The sequence below is a fragment of the Stegodyphus dumicola genome, chromosome 3, assembly GCF_044657685.1.
Source record: "Stegodyphus dumicola isolate Sdum_Otavi_A_Nest chromosome 3, ASM4465768v1".
NCBI classification, from domain to species: domain Eukaryota; kingdom Metazoa; phylum Arthropoda; class Arachnida; order Araneae; family Eresidae; genus Stegodyphus; species Stegodyphus dumicola.
Genome location: NC_140770.1, coordinates 168,937,745 through 168,954,403, shown reverse-complemented (window position 1 = coordinate 168,954,403; position 16,659 = coordinate 168,937,745). Strand labels below are relative to the sequence as shown.

At 30.0% G+C, this 16,659-nt stretch overlaps 1 protein-coding gene across 1 annotated transcript in view; it reads right to left on the bottom strand.

Moving 5' to 3' along the window:
• Nucleotides 1-3,882: 3,882 nt before the first annotated feature.
• Nucleotides 3,883-16,659, bottom strand: part of Rab14 (RAS oncogene family member Rab14) — a 45,140-nt gene continuing 32,363 nt past the window's right edge. The window contains exons 7-8 of the mRNA XM_035376483.2: nt 11,652-11,781; nt 3,883-6,023 (exon numbers count right to left, since the gene is read on the bottom strand). Coding sequence (XP_035232374.1) covers nt 11,676-11,781 — 106 coding nt within the window. The 3' untranslated portion in view covers nt 3,883-6,023; nt 11,652-11,675. The remainder of the gene's footprint in view (nt 6,024-11,651; nt 11,782-16,659) is intronic.

The window sequence follows — 16,659 nt, the reverse complement described above, 5'->3', positions numbered from 1 at the left end:
AGCGATACATTCTGTGTCTTAATAACACGATTTAAGACACAGAAACTCTACCTAAAACCATCCACATGTTAAAATTTGCTCTTGAAGAAATAGGAGCATTATATAGCCACATGCATTTCTCAACAATCTTGCCAATAGTATAAAAGCTTGCTATGACTGTGATAATATGATTCACACTGAATATCTCCCTGTTAACATCATTTTTTAGGATATCTGCTGTAGTTGTCCCAAAAGTTCCGGAAAAGTATATTGTACAAATAGATACACAGTCTACTTTCAAACGTGGGACTGATGGCCAGTTCATAAGCCAAAGCTTTTCATTTTTCCTATAATAAAATTATTATTATGATAGTTTACATTTGAAATACCAATTTTATCACTTTCAAACAAGTAAAAGAGCTTTGGTTATAAACATGCCTCTCAAGCCTGCACTTTCTGCATTCAAAATATCAAATATACATTACAAAATTAGAGATCTGGACGTCTAATATCTGAAATGATCTAAAATCCGGACCTCAAAACCGGCAACAACTTTTTTTTTTTTTTATATAAATGCTTTATGCATGAACATTTAATCTCCCCCCCCCCCATAGATAAAACATGTGGAGAGTCCCAATTCTTAATTTCCTTTCGGCACTCAATAAATACCTCGTTATTGAAGAAACAATAATTTAGCATAACTATGTGTGATCAATAACTTGGCTCCGTAGCTGCCATCTCAAACTGAAACATTCTATATATAGAAATGACGTTGATTTTTTTCCTACTAGTATTTTATATCCCCTACGCCAACCTGGCGAATCATTTATTATATTTTGCTTTCATCAACACATGACAACTTGAGTAATAACTCATGCAGCAAATGCCCAATTTTTTTTATACTACTAATTAGCTTTTTATACTAGTATAATTTTTTTATATTAGTAAAAAGATTATGGTAACCTTTTATGTTGACATTATTACACTTGGCAATGATTACAGATTTAAGTTAAATGTACTGAGAAATATTGACGAGGAAAAATTTAACAGAAGTTTCTTTCCATATGCTATAAATAGATTTTGCTAATGATACTTATAGGCCAAAAGATTACATTTAGTGGTATTTGAGTTAAGAATAATTTGTTTTCACGTAAACTCAGAACCGGTGCCAGAGCTCATATGGCTGTCCCGAGCAGCAGATTTTACCAAAGACAAGATTTTCGAGTTTAAGAGAAGCACCGAGCAACAAAATTAAAGGACAAAAATATTTTTAGAATTTAGGAAAAGCATTGTAATCCAAAAATTTAGGGGATGCAAAAATTTAGAACTTAGGCACTTGTTAACAGAATTTAGGACCCACAGAGTCCTGAATAATTTATTTATTCAGAAAAGAATCATTTCATAATGAAGCTTGGCAGAATTCGGTTGGTTTACCTGAAGACAAAAGTTGTCCTGACTGTAGACAACTGTTCGCCTCATACTTAAAATTTTAGTGAAAGATAATGTGTCCATATTATTCTTTCCTGCAAACTGCACGTCAATCATTCAGCCTATGGATATAGGAATAGTGCGAGTGCTGAAGTGCAAATATAAAGTAGAATTTTTTTCTTAAAAAGCTAAATTTCTTGAATAATGGGCAAGACTATTCCTATATTTGAAATATTTTATCACAAAATCTGCTCTGTGGAGCATCACAAGATTGTGGGAGGATGTGTCTTTAGCTACTTTAAAAATGCTTGGCATAATTTATGGCCAGCGAGCAGCATATTTGATGATGAGGTTGATGAATACGATAGCCGGGAATGTGAAGGTTTTCGGATATCACAAACCAAAGGTTAACTTTTCTAAATTAGTAGAATTTTTTAAAAAAAGTTTTGAAGCGGTAATAAATGATGATAAAACAGAAGTTTATCATTGCGATGACGTTGCACCAATTATCAATCAATTAATGAAAGCGAAATCTGTAGTATGGTTCTAGATCCAGAAAATATTGCTACCGATAGTGAAGAGAGTGGCAGAAAGGTTATTGAAAACGAAAAAATTTCAATTGACAAGTTAGCCGGAATTCTTGACACAGCAATTACAGGACTTGAACAATGGAACTTTGTAATTGAATAAGAAATTATGTCTGTCTATAGAATTAAAGAGAAAATAGCACAAAAAAGAAACAAACAACTTATATTGAAAAAAATTTTTAATAAAGTAAAAAAATACCAAGTTTTTTTTCTTTTTTTTTTTTTTAAATTTTGTTACCCTTTAGATCACAAATTCTTCATTATTTCATAAATCATGATTTAATATTTTTAATTTTATCATTTCTACATGCCATCCTACAAGAATTAAACTGATGATCTAATATCCGGAAAAATTCCAAATCCAATCCGAAATCACTGAAGTCCTGACTTTGTACTGTAATTACTTGATATCCCCCTGCCAATACCTAATTCTGAAGACACCAGCAATTTAGATCCAATAATAAAGTTTTCAATTCATATATGTTGAATGTATATTATTTTGTTAATATGTATGCAGAATGATTTACTTGTTGCTATGCTCATTTTGATAACATCTATACTACGTAAATAAATTCCAGATCAGATCTTATTCAGTTACAAAGTTCCATCGTTCAAGTCCTGTAATTGCTGTGTTGAGAATTCTGACTAAATTGTCAATCAAATTTTTTTTGAAAGAAAAAACAAATCAAAAAAGCATATTTCTGACAGGTTTTTAGAAAAAATGAGACAAATGCCGAAAGTTGGATTATTTTCTAGGATATCTCAAGAAGTTACATTTTTAAAAGTTGGATATTTTTTAAACAAAATTTAGCCCTTATTCTCAAAGTGTTACCTCTTCTTGGAGTCCTTGAAAGTGTTTTTAAATGGAATGTTACAAATCAAATTATTTCAGAAATAACACCAATATAAAAAACATGCAAATGCTAACTTTTTTATTAGCATAAGCACTTTTATGTAGTCATGAGATTTCCTAGCATTCTGCATAATATTGTTTTAAATATTTTTTTTTCCTTTTCTTTCCCATACTTGCCAAGCTATGACATTCAAAAACAGTTTTTTTAAAGAAATCAGGTGAATTTTCTCAATGACAATAAGATTTTTTAAATAAAAAAATATGCTTTCTATCTTATACAGAAAGAGAATATAATTTTTAATTATGAATTAACTTTAAATAGTGACTAATTAATATCTGAAAGTTCAGTTGCTAACAAAATAGTTACTACATAGTACAAAATTACTAATATGTAAAAATGCTTTTATTATTTGTACCTTTAAACAGAAAAATTATATTTTAATCAGTTTTCATACAAATGCTAAGAACAGTGAAAAGAAGAAAAAAATCGCAATTTTGCTTTAAGAAAAAAATCGCATAATATTTTCATAATTGCCATGCAGGCCTGCTATTGCCAATACACATTTTTTAATGTATTATTACTAATATTGGACTAAAGTAGTCCTTGTTGCAGTAAGAACACTGAAATTCATCTTACAGCCTGCATTGATATGGGGAATTTCCAGGATTGCCGACATAATTCTAGATATTTCACTCTAAAATTCCATCAGCACCTTTCAGTTTTCCAAATAAACTCCACTAGGTGTCAATCCTTGCTAGTTTTATAACTTTTAAGTTTTTTAATTGTAAACTGCAATTTATCACTTGCAGCATCAATATCTTTATATCTTATCATCTTATTTATATTTAGATTAATTTTAAACATGTTTTATAAATTAAATAACAGAAAGTATAGAAAATGTTGATAAATACTAAAATTTGAAAAAGTAATTTTTTTTATAGTAATACAATAAAGCTAAATAAAAGACTGACTTCAATCCCCCTGGTTGAGAACCTCTGTAATAGAAAGTAATAATAATAATAAAAGTCAAGATGTAAAGAAGTAATGTTTATTTAAATCTAGGATTTTCAGTCTTCCAAAACTGTTTTTATACTAATGAAAGTTATTAGTGTTTGCCTCCATTATAATGAAACCCATTTTCATGCAACAGTAATATAAATGGGAAGGCAACAATAACACGGAAATAACGAAGCATGACAAATATATACAATCTGAAAATATCTAATAATGGAAATATTTTTCCTTCACTATTTTGCTAATTCGATTAACAAAACTTGGTGACTTCAGTTCATATACATAACATATACTACACACATTAATGTTAAAAAGAGAACATTGGATTTCATTATAATGGTAGCTGCAAAACCTGGAAGAGCATGAAGCATTATAATACAGAAAGAAACAACTTGCACAACACTATAAAATATGCCTATAATAGTTCATTAATTCTGTCTATCATAATTCAGTTCTTAAATTTAAAAATTAATATATGTATTCCTCTTCCAAATCATTAAAAATAAATGTTGTGCATAAATTTATCACTTATTTTGCTTCACTGAAATGAGGGAATGAATAAAAAATCTCACAGGTTTAGTATATGAAATACTTAGTAAATACCTCAAAAACTTCACACATACATGCAATAAAATTCACTGCAGTTTTGTTTTTGACACTAATATACAAAATAAATAAGCATAATTTAATAGCAAATAAAACCTTATTTATTATGATAAAACACTATTTGGTAATTACTAACATAATTCTTAACTTGGCAACATGGAATAAATATAAGATTGGACCAATAACAGTTTCTTGCCAGTATAACTACAATGACAATAACTATACATTTAAACATCCCACTTCATTTTGTACAAAGAGACACACAACTGCACTTTATACAGGACACAAAAAGTTCTTGAGGAAACTTCTAAAAGATCATTTTTAACTGCAGTTTTTCCCGATTTTGCATACAGAGTCAGCTTTCTGCATGCATTTAGTACGGAACTAGTTAATTTCTGAAGAAAATAAAATGTCACTTTTGCAGTAAATTGCAAAAACAATCACCCTCAAAGAAATAAAGTGCAAAGGAAACTCTTCTACATCATTTACTAGAATGTAGCTTTTTATTCAGTTTCCATTTTATCATGAATCAGTTCAAGAGATGAAACTAAATTAATACTTAAATATTCTTTAGATCTTTAGATTTAGAAATATGCAATACATCTAAACTAAAAGCTTGCTAAGAGTTAAAACTATAAGAAACGGAAATTGCATTTAAAAAAAATGCAATAAAATTCATTTTAAAGATGAATTTTTTATAGCTAATTTTCAAAATCTTTACAATACAAAAATTTTATAAATTTCTCTCTTGTACCTATGCATGGATAAGTTAAATCAATTCAATTAAAAACAGTTTTTCTATTAAAAAAATAAAATTACGACAGTGGTCCCGACATAATTAGATCAAAGGAAATAAAGCACAGCTGACTCGTAGATTTGTATTAAGAATTGCAAAATATGGTGCAACCTCTATATTATGCTATACAAATTTGTTGGCAAAAACTATAATAATAAAATTTTAAATTTAGGTATCTAAAAGAATAAAGAGGAAAGTTTTTTACATTCTAATTGCTGAATTATTAAAAAGGCACAAAATTTACTTAAATATTTAAACATGATAGCTACAAAGATATACAAAAGTAGATTACAAAAATCAACAAATAGTTTTAAACTTTTGGAATTTACAGTACTGATAACACAATTGGTAATTTTTCTGCACAATACAATTTTATTGACATACCGTATTAAAAAAAAATAAAGTATGTAACTGACAAAATATCACTCCAGATTTTGCAATCATATTTATACAACAGTGTAGAAAAGTGAAAAGTTTTTGAAGAAAGTCCTACAGATAGAATTGAGGGAAAATAACATAAATCTAACTGGGAGAATGAGTGCAGACTCATCTAAATTTTATAATAATTGTTCGGCAGAAGTTTCTCCTGATCACAAATCTATTGTGCCATGCGAGATGTTCCATTTTTCCCATTCAATCTGAAAAAACTATAGCTGCAATGACGGTATCAAGAATATTTGTTGAGACCGCCAGTGCTACGAAACTGCAGCTGCGGCACATAAAATTATCAAATCAATAGTCCTCAAGAATGCTTGATACCTTAAAAAAAAAAAAAAAAAAAAAAGATTAAATTTAGTACATAATAAATTAAAAAAAAATAAAAACTTGTAATTCATAAAAAAAGATTTAAAAAAAAACTGAACTTTAACAAATTCCCTCCTAACTTTTTTTACTACAAAATTTTTAGTTTCTTTTTCAATGAAAATGAATATTTAATTAACATGATTTTTTTTGAAATTACTAAACAATGCTGTAAGAAAAATGATGCGACATAACCTATAATCAAAAAGTGGAATCTGAAAAACTGAACAATTTTCACAATTCAAAATATGCCACCTGATATAATCAAAAATTGTTTTATCACTATGTTTAGAATGAAAGGTTAAAATATTATTAAGCTAAGACAGTATGAAAGCCATCTTGCAGAGAAAATGAGTTAATTAGAAAAATCAAAAAAGCTTTTTTTTCTTATTGTAATAAGTAATAAGGCCAAACACAGACAATTCAAAACAAATGAAATTTTATTGAAATTATATAAAATTTTAGTAACATTTTTCTATGAAGTTAAAGCCAGATATTTTAAAAATAAGCTGAGCTAGCTCAAAAACATCAACATACACAAGAAACAAAACTAAAAAATGTCATAAAACCACTAGAATTATGATAATTGAAAAATAAAAGGTTAAACCCGAACATGTTAAAATAAACACAAAACAGTGAGATCTGTTATATTTCTTTAAAAATATTATTCTTCAAAAGTGTCAACATGTTAATAAATATGCACTGTAAATTTTATATTAATTTTAAGAATTAGAAAACATGCTAAAATTTTGCTGATATGGAAACATTTAATGTACACTGTTCTCAGTTTTTTAATTTATAATTTCTTTAAACTGATTAAATTCTTAGAAATCAAAATGATAGTTCACGAAACACTTTAAAATTTTTTTGCATCAGTTGCCAACAATGTACAGTGGAACTTCATTTAAAGCCAGCAGCCTTAGGACCATTTTTATCGATAAGAGATGAGACAGTTAATTGACTAATAAAAACCTCCTCTCCTCACTGTCAGATAAAGGCAATCGATAACAAAGGTCCACTTTTGATGCAGCCATCTTATATAATAAGACAGATAAAAATTTTAAATAATCTATTTCAGTTTAACTTGTTTACTAATCATGTACAGAAAAAATATAATATTTATAAAATTAAGCTAAAACAGCCCCTAGCCACAATGCAAAAAGAATAAATACTTTTATTCTCTTTTCAATTTTAAAATTATATAAAACTGAATAATGCCTGATGAAAAATCAAATGACACACACAGTTGCAACTTGCTTTGGCGAAGATTCCGGTCATATCCCATTCAATTACCACAGTTATTTGTTAATATTTACTTATTTAGTAAAAGATGTACTATCATTGATGATCTGATTAACAAAGAGTTCATAGATACATTTAATGCTCAGCAATTCTAACTGATGATTTTCTAGATGTTAAATTGACATATTGAGTTTCTGTTGTGTGTATCTTCATTAAGAACTGTGACAGTATTCCTACCTGAAATATTTGTTGGAGGACATCCAATTTATCTGATCTTAAAATTTTCCATATGAATTAAGCTGAAGTATTGGTAAGTATATACCCAAATCTTTTGAAAATGAACAGACACCTAAACTTGGTTATAAAAGGATTGCCACTCAAAGAGGAGAATGAAATTCTTTTACTTTTCCAGGTGTGTTTTGAGAAAATTTCAGTCTATCTGCATAGTGTGTGTTGGCTGCGCTGAGAGGTAAATTAATTATGGTACCACTTGAAAACTCAAAAATTTGCCAATTGCTTATGACTTAATATATATGTAATTCCAAAAGCATTACTATTATAGCTATAATAGGAGATTTTTTCTCCTTTGAAGATAGAGATTAGAATCTGCCCAATCTGGATTAAAAAATGAGTTTTTTTTTGCAGACATTTTGCAGCTAAATGAAAAGAAAGAAACCTATTTAATGATATTTAAAAATAAATTCAGGTATTTTATATTTATTTAGCAGCATACATAAGCAAAAATATGTGCATTCAATTTCGTGACAGTATGTCATCATACTGCTAGATTTAGTTTCAGAATTATACCAGTTGCCTGAAATTTGAAAGTATTATTAACTAATAATAAATAAATTTAGAGGAAAGAAGAACATTAAATGATATAAATAACATTAAAATGAAGTTAATTACTTCAAAATTGAATTACAATAATCAATGATATTTTGGAGAATATAGTCATATTAAATGTTAGCCTAGATGGTTGATTACTATTTTTTATTTTACTGCAAAATGAAAAATAAGGCATTTATTAAAATGAAAAAAAAAAAAAAAAAAAAGGTTTAAAAGATTTTGCAGTAAAATCCTAGTCTTTGCTATGGCCTTTGTACAATTTTGAAAATTGCCACAAACACCAAACTGACCGGTTTACTGCCCAACACCTTTTTAACAGAGACTAAGAGACAGAGAGAGGTAACTGTTGTTGCTGCTCATCATAATGTCGCCAAATCCCATGTGTACCGTACATGGAGGTTATAATAAAAAATATGTATTGTTAAGATAAAAAAAACTTCCCTGCAACAAGAGTGGCTCCATCCCAACGCAGAGGGAAACAGCTATGTATGCGCAAAATATCTGTCATCGAAGCTCGCGAAATTAAAAGGCCAAGTTTATCAAGAGTACATAAAACGAATATAGTTTTAAATTTCTGTAAACTTTAAAGGAAAAGAAAATATTTTTTCACATGAGTAAATTAATTAATAGATTAGTTATTTTGAGCAAAAAGAGTACGAAAATCCAAGTATAAATTATCACGAAAGTCAATGTTTCTTGTTCACATATGCTCCACAATTTCCCATACACATCGCGAAGGGGGAAATTCTCGTCGTCAGGTTCCGTCGCCAAATCTCTTGGTGAGCTCTTCCTTCCACTTTCTAGCGGCACTATAGCAAACTGATTTACATTACATCTATGAGCCTTTCTTTCTTTACATAGACGTTCTTACATTAGAACAGAGTACATAGGGGCTATTCTAGCCTCCATGGTACCGTATATTAGGATTTAACTGATTTGGTCATATACAAAAATGGGAATGTATTTTAGTTCAACATGCACTGCACATGCGAATGGGAATCTCGAGGTTACTGGAAACCAAACTTGCTTTGCCTTTCTAAAAGACAAATTTGATTGGAGCTGCGAAAATTGGCTCTACACCAGCTGCCAGAATGACGCTCATCCGATACATAATTCACCAACAAAGTGATCGCTTCCAAAGTTGGAGCAAAACTCACTTTTTGGGGGATCGCCGTGACATTTCCACACTTTTCCAGATTTTGACTAAAATATTTAAATTTTCTGACTTTTTCTAGTTTTCCATGTAGTGTGGCAACCCTGTTATAAACTTGTCATTAGCCAAGCCTTTTCTATTTGGAAATTGTTAAAATCATATGTCATCACACCAGACACTTCAGGTGTACATACTATACCAATCCACAATGAAGCTTTAAACACAGGATCTCAATACATCGGTTTGACATCTAGAAAAATACTAGTAAGAATTGCCAAACATAAAAAAGACATCTATAAACTCTCTGCCAACCAGTTCATTAATGAAACTAGCACATCTTGAGTTAAGTACTCCTCCAAACATCCACATAATACCTGAAACAAATAAAACCAAAATAATTGCCAAACACCGACAGCCACAGAATTACAGAACTGCTTGAAATTCCCACCAAACCATAATGCAACAGACACCTTCCTTTCAACCTTCCATACATCCGAGCATCGACTTTGAATACAACTCTACATTAAGCAATAATGAAGACTAATTTTAGCAAATGATCCATTCCAGTTCCAGATGACGAAGAAGACGGGTTGCCAGCAAAAACTCCTACAGTTATACTTTGTTCAGCATGTCAACCTAGAACATTTTATAGCTATTAACCTCCTGTGATGAATGTTTTTAATGGAGGATTTTTTATGGCTAATTGGTTTGTATTTATGGGATGCATGAGTAAATCTACAAAAGACTATAATCTATTCAGCCAATGGGAATAAAATCAAGCAGGTAAGCAAGTCAAAATGAAATATGTTTTATATTTTACAATTTTCAAAAGGAGCTTCTGATAAACTATCCATATACACATAGAAATTAGTTTATTATTCTCTTTAGCATAGCTTCAGTTATTGCATGCACATTTAAGAATACAAAAACATAATACTGGCTGAATGTAAGGAAATATAATCACTCATATTTATAGAGCTTTTGTAAAACAGTTTAAATATTAAGCAATAATGAAACAAAAATCTGATGTGGTCTCCACATGACTTCCTTGTATGTCTTATTAAATTACACACATTTTTTAAAGCATTTCATTTAAACTTATTTCCTCAAATTTCATAAGAGATATGTTTCTCATTTAATTAATTTAGTTCTCACTTTGTGGCAAGGCAAAAATACACAAAAACTCAAAACATCTTCATTAAAAATTGTAAAATACAGAAAAACATAAAACACGAAATACAGTTAAAAAGAGTTTAAAAACAACTTTTACAATTATAGTTTCCATGCAAGAACAAACAATTCAGCCAGTGGACAAGAAGGCAGATTTTTTGGTGCATAAAACGAAAAGTTTACATTTTGTCCCACTCGACAAAAAGACACCGAAGGTGCAGAAACTGACTTAATTCACTATTCTGCTAAGAGTTTCACATGTTAACAAATCGCAACTTCGTTATGCTTAGTAGAGCATAACTTTAATAGAACTTAAATAACTTTGAATTGTTTATAATTCAACTATTGCATGCACATTAATTAAAGACAGGAAAACCTGAACCAGAACATAAGAATAACCCAATTCAATTACTTTTAATGCAAAAAATGAACAATTTAAAAACATATAGGAATAAAAAAACTCACCTTTTGCAATAAATTCAAGGTGGGTAAATATTGACCTCGATGGGCTGAGTTTATATATACTGTCTGTCTACGAGAAGAACAGCTCTCGACACAGTGTCTGGCGGGTGGCGGTTGCTATAGCAACAGGGCTAGTATATTTCAAATAGGGGCAAGCCAAGGGTTGCTTTATTGTTATTTTGTTTTTGGAAACGATTGGTTGACGGCAAAAGAGTTTATCATTCGTCTTCAAGACACCCCTACGGAAAATGGGTCAAGGCTCGTTTCTATGACAACAGACTGCTGCAGACTAACTGGCGAGAGCTTTTCTTATGATAGACAGACTGTATAGGTGCAGCCGACTGCAATAAAAAATGGAGGTGCATAACTACATATGACAGCTGTCCCACATACACATTTTCAACATTCTGAAGCTATTCGTTTTTGAGTTATGCGAGACACATACATACGTACAGAAGTCCTAAAAAAATCTCTTCTGAATCCATTTTCCAAACCGTTTTGAGAAAAAGAGTCCTTTATTCTGTCCGTACATACAGATGTCATGAAAAACATCTTTCAAATGGGTTAGAGAGTGGTCAAAACGGATATATTTGTTGAAATATGATACCATAAATTTTCGCGATTACAATACTTCCTTTACTTCATACAAAGAATTTTAAAATGCATAACGAAAAACAATTACAAGGCAATGAATTACATTCAACAGTTACCTTATGCCAAACACTAGAAGACAGTTAACACGCACATCCATCTTTGTTGAGTTGCTGATCATTGCTGAGATTATTTCTTGGAGCTGTTGGTTTATGCTGAACTCCAGATTCAGCAGCATTTAGATCCAAGCTTTTAAGAAGAAAAAAATTTTGAAATAAACAACAATTTCAAAGTCAAAATTTAATAGCATTCATTACTAAACTCACATTAGTATAATTCACAATATAATACACGGCGTTGATGTACTGAAGTTAAAGAAAGTTATGAGTCATCTTTTAATTTACTCTTAACATACTGATTTACTGACCAGGCAAAATTACATTATGACAAACATTAACCGCTTGCCTAATTATTCCGAGTTATCTCGGGTTTGTATACATTGCAGTTAATTATTATCCCAAGAAAACTCGGGCGCAGCAGAATTTGTCAGTACAATTTGTTTTATCACGGTTTTACTCAGCCTGGAGAAAAATGAAACGAAATATTCAGCTTTGATTGGCAGTTTGCCAAGTTTTGTTGGTTTCGCGGTTCTTATGGTGGGACTGGTCATGTGTTTCCCTACTGTAAATTGTACATCGGCTTGTGGATTAGTAATGTATAAAGGATAGTTTCATAGAAAAAGAGTAAAATAATGGGGATAATGCAAGATAGTGAAACCGACAATTCTTCAGATAGTATGAAGAGGTGGACATTTTCCAGATGTTATTCCTGCTACTGAAAAAAATTAAATCCAACGAGATAGTGTACTGTGTGCTCCAGTAAAAGAGATTCCAAAGATAAGCCACAAAAAAAGGGAGGGTCCTATATCAGTGTACAGAATGTCAGGTATCACTTTGTGTTCTCCCTTGTTTCAAAAACTATCATACAAAGACTAATATTTAACTTGCTTTTTCATTTGCCAGAGATAACTCAGGATAGTACATTAATATTAAAACTAAATACTTTTACACCTGTAAAAAATTAAAAATTCAACTTAAAACCTACATATTTTGTTTTGTTTTGTTTCCTTGTATTTAATAATAAAATAAAAAAAGGTGATGATCTTTTGCAATTTTTTTAAAAAACATTTGTAAGAGAAGTGGTTAAATTATGATAGTCATTTCAAAATGACTTAGATTTTTCTTTCTTTTTTTGAGAGACATTTATCTTGAAAAAAAATTACAAATTTTAAATATAATTACATCCAACAACACATTAATTTTGATTTCAATTAATATGCTTTTTACACCATACTATACTCATTTTCCCTTGACAATTAGAGATAAGCATGAGAGCTGCAATGACTTGTCTTATAGCATTAACCAATGCATAAATCTTCTTCGCATATATTGCACACAAACACAAAAATTTTCTTTATTGGTAATATGCTGATTGTATTAAAACTTATAAATTATTTTTCCTTTTCATTTCCTCCCAACTTCTTTAAAAACTTTCTGAAAATCAATCACTCAAGAGTGAAAAACACTAATTGTCTTGACAATTAGAATCTGTGATAAATTTTCTAGTCCTTCCATTTGGATAACCTCATGGCTTTTAACAGCACCAATTACATACTCTGTTTCAGCAATCAAAGTTTAATTAAAGTCATTAGAATTTGTATTTAAGCAAACAACTTCTGAAAATTATCAAAATTTTCCTCCAGAAACATATTTTATTAAAACATAGATGCACTAAAGAAGAAAATTGCAACTGAAAGGATTAAGAACAGAAATAATAAGAAAATTATATATAAATATAGATCTGTCAAGATGAATGCAATCAAAATATATACATCGATAAATTGATATATTTGATACAGATTTCTCCTGGGAAAAACTCAATTTTATCAATAAATTCGAAACTTCAGATGGACAGAAAATTTTTGACATATTTAAGGTGATACTGTTAATGTTGATAACAGAGGACTACTTTTTAATTGTTACCAGGCAAACTGTTTTCGAAATGAAGAGATGAAACATGTGGCATAGAACTGCATATGAACACACAGGGAATAGAAAAATACTCCTCTTGTAAGAAGAAAATCAACAAAATATGCCACTTTAGAGGTTCCTATGCATTAAAAAAACAGATAACAAACGAATGCAAGAAATTAATTTCTTTACATAATGGATGCAAAATTTGGACCACCTCCCACCAAAAAATTTCAACAAAAAAAAACATTACTCTGATAAACAGCATGTCTTCAGTTCTGGAAAGCATAGTGGAAAATTTAACAACTTTAAAAAATGAATTCCTTTCTAATTACCTTAGTTTCAGAGCCTATGGATCAAAGGGCAGTCTAGAACTTCAAATATCATCAAGTAAACTTTATCAATCAATTGAAAAATCCATTCAATAATTTCCAGATATTGATGAAAATCACAAGTCACCTCTTTCCTTACTGATACAGATGAAGGAAGAGAAAGATTTTTTTCAAATGTTCATAAAAATATGAATAATCCAGAAAACTTCCACTATGCAGATTATATTGTAAACAACAAAAGATTCAATATATCAGATTTATTCAAACATGATTTTGCCCAATACTCTCTAAATTCTCCACAAATCAGGGCTCACATTCTTTTTTATGATAGTAACGAGAAAGGATAACTAAATGCATATCTGCCCCCCCCCCAAAAAATTGAAAGGATCTAGATTTTAAGGTAATAACAATTCAAAATTTTTCATGCTCTTGCTGAGCTTGCAGTTTACGAATCTGCTCTTGGACTCACTTCTGTTAATACACTTTTTTCTGTCTTTTTAGTTTTATTGAAGATCACTTTCTTCGCACTTGTGTCACATGAAATTCAACAGTAAAGTAACAAAATTTAAATTTTTAACAGTAGCATGTGTTTAATATTTGTTACATTATTTCTTTAAAAATAAGACTCGGCAATAGTATTCACTGACAGCTTCTTCTCATTTTTGTTGACATACATTCCCCCCCCATATTTGCTGCATATGTTGTACATTAACTAACACTCTAAAAAATGGGATAAAATAGGGTTTGAAACTTTGACTAAAATTATTTACATTAATTACTTTACTCAAAGGACTGATTTCTGTCTATTTCAACTTAAGCTATAAATAAATCATTTACAATTCTTTTTATTTTTAAGAGATTAAATGAAATTTCTAACAACAAATTATTTTAGTTTACAAAATTTGAATGTAATAATCTAAGCATAAACTTACAATAATAATTTAATTATTGGTACTTACGTGTTATCGCAACCAGGTTGGCGCGATTTGTATGTTTGAGTAAAAAAGTATAAATAGAAAGAAAATGTACATTTATTAATTACAGATAATTTTTAATCCAGTTTTTTATATTATTTTGTTTTAAAATATAAAATAGCAATTAAACCCTTCTGGTTTCGAATTTGAATAAGTTGCAGAATTATTTTTTCGGTGGAAATCTTTTGGCTATTGCTTTTAGCACTGATTGAAAACCATCTTCGCCATTAACAGCTTGAGTTTGGCGCCATATAAATTCGATAAGGTATGGGTCAAGATGATGACGGGCTGTTCCTCTCTGTTTTTTGTTGCGCCATTTGGCTGAGCCCCACATGCGCTCTACATGTTGTGTGTGAATGCCCGTGTTGGGATCCACAAAGTTATATTTGTGATTAACAGTTCCATGCAGAAATCCAGCATTTTCGAACTCACTTGTATTGTATCCTTTCCAGCAACCCGAATAAATGATGCTTCCTTCCTTGATATTTTCGCAAATTTTTTCCATGAGGGTAACGGCGCTTATGCTAGGTACAGTAACCAAAAAAGTCTCTTTTTTTTCTCAGCAAATTCCGCCGAAAACCCATTGCTGTGGTAATACACGCCAAGTGTTATTTTTTCTTTTTACAAAACTACGTATAAAACGTAGGGTTGCCATAAGTAGGGTCGCCAAATTTGGCAATTTATGCGAATTTTGGCCTGGTTGCGTTAATACGTAAGTACCTAATTATTCAGTTACTTAAAGTTTTCATAGCATTAATCATTTCTTTAACTTTTAGCAGCATTTCGTACTATGAGCATTTCATATAAAGTCCCCTTTATACCAGTCCTTAAGAAAATCCCTGTAGTGCAAGTCAATTTTATACCTTTTTCAGCCAGCTACTAAAAATATATCTACATACAAAAATAATCTGGAAAAGGGTTTTACCCAATCAAAAATTCACCTCACAAGCTCACTTTAAATAAAAGATCCTCTATCATATTACAGTAAAAAGTCCAAAATCCGGACTGGTAGGGACTTCGGCAATTCCGTATAATAGAACATCAATTTAAATCTGGTAAGATTGCATGCAGAAATTATACAATTAAAAATATGAAATCTTAATTTCTGAAATAAAGAGCAATTATGATCCAAAGGGTATCAAAATTTACAAACAAAGCTTAATATTTATTTGTTTACTTTGTTAAACATTTCTTTCAATGTAAGTTGTTTAAGATGCTTCTACAAAAAAATTCAAAAAGTTCCTTTTTCTTTTTCTTGTGTTATATACAGTGGACTTTCCAATGCCATACTCCTCGCATAATTTTGAGACGGATATGCCTTTATCCATTTTTTGCAGCAATTCCACTTTTTGTTTAATGGACATGAAAACATGGTTTTACTTTGTAGATCCTTTGGCAACTCCAGAATTGGAAAATAATTTCAACATAATTGAAAGTTCAAGTTTAGTTTTTATAAAATTGCCATAATAATAACAGTCTGGAAAAAATAATAAGCTGAATCAAATTAAAAGATCAGGGAGCAGCGCAGTCTGCTACATTAAATTGAAATATTTTAGAATCAGTAAAGATAATTTTAGCCTAGCTTAATAGTGTCTGTTATACATTATTGGCTCTGTATCACAAGATTGACGATTAAAGCCAAGTTGTTTCGCTAAATTTTGCCTTGCTCCTATTGCGTACTGAATTAAGACTGAATTGTATTAGTTTAGTTATTTACTATACCTACATTTATTTCTTGTACATGCTTCAAACTAATCCGGGTCCTGAATAAAAAAAAAACTCCCAAATATA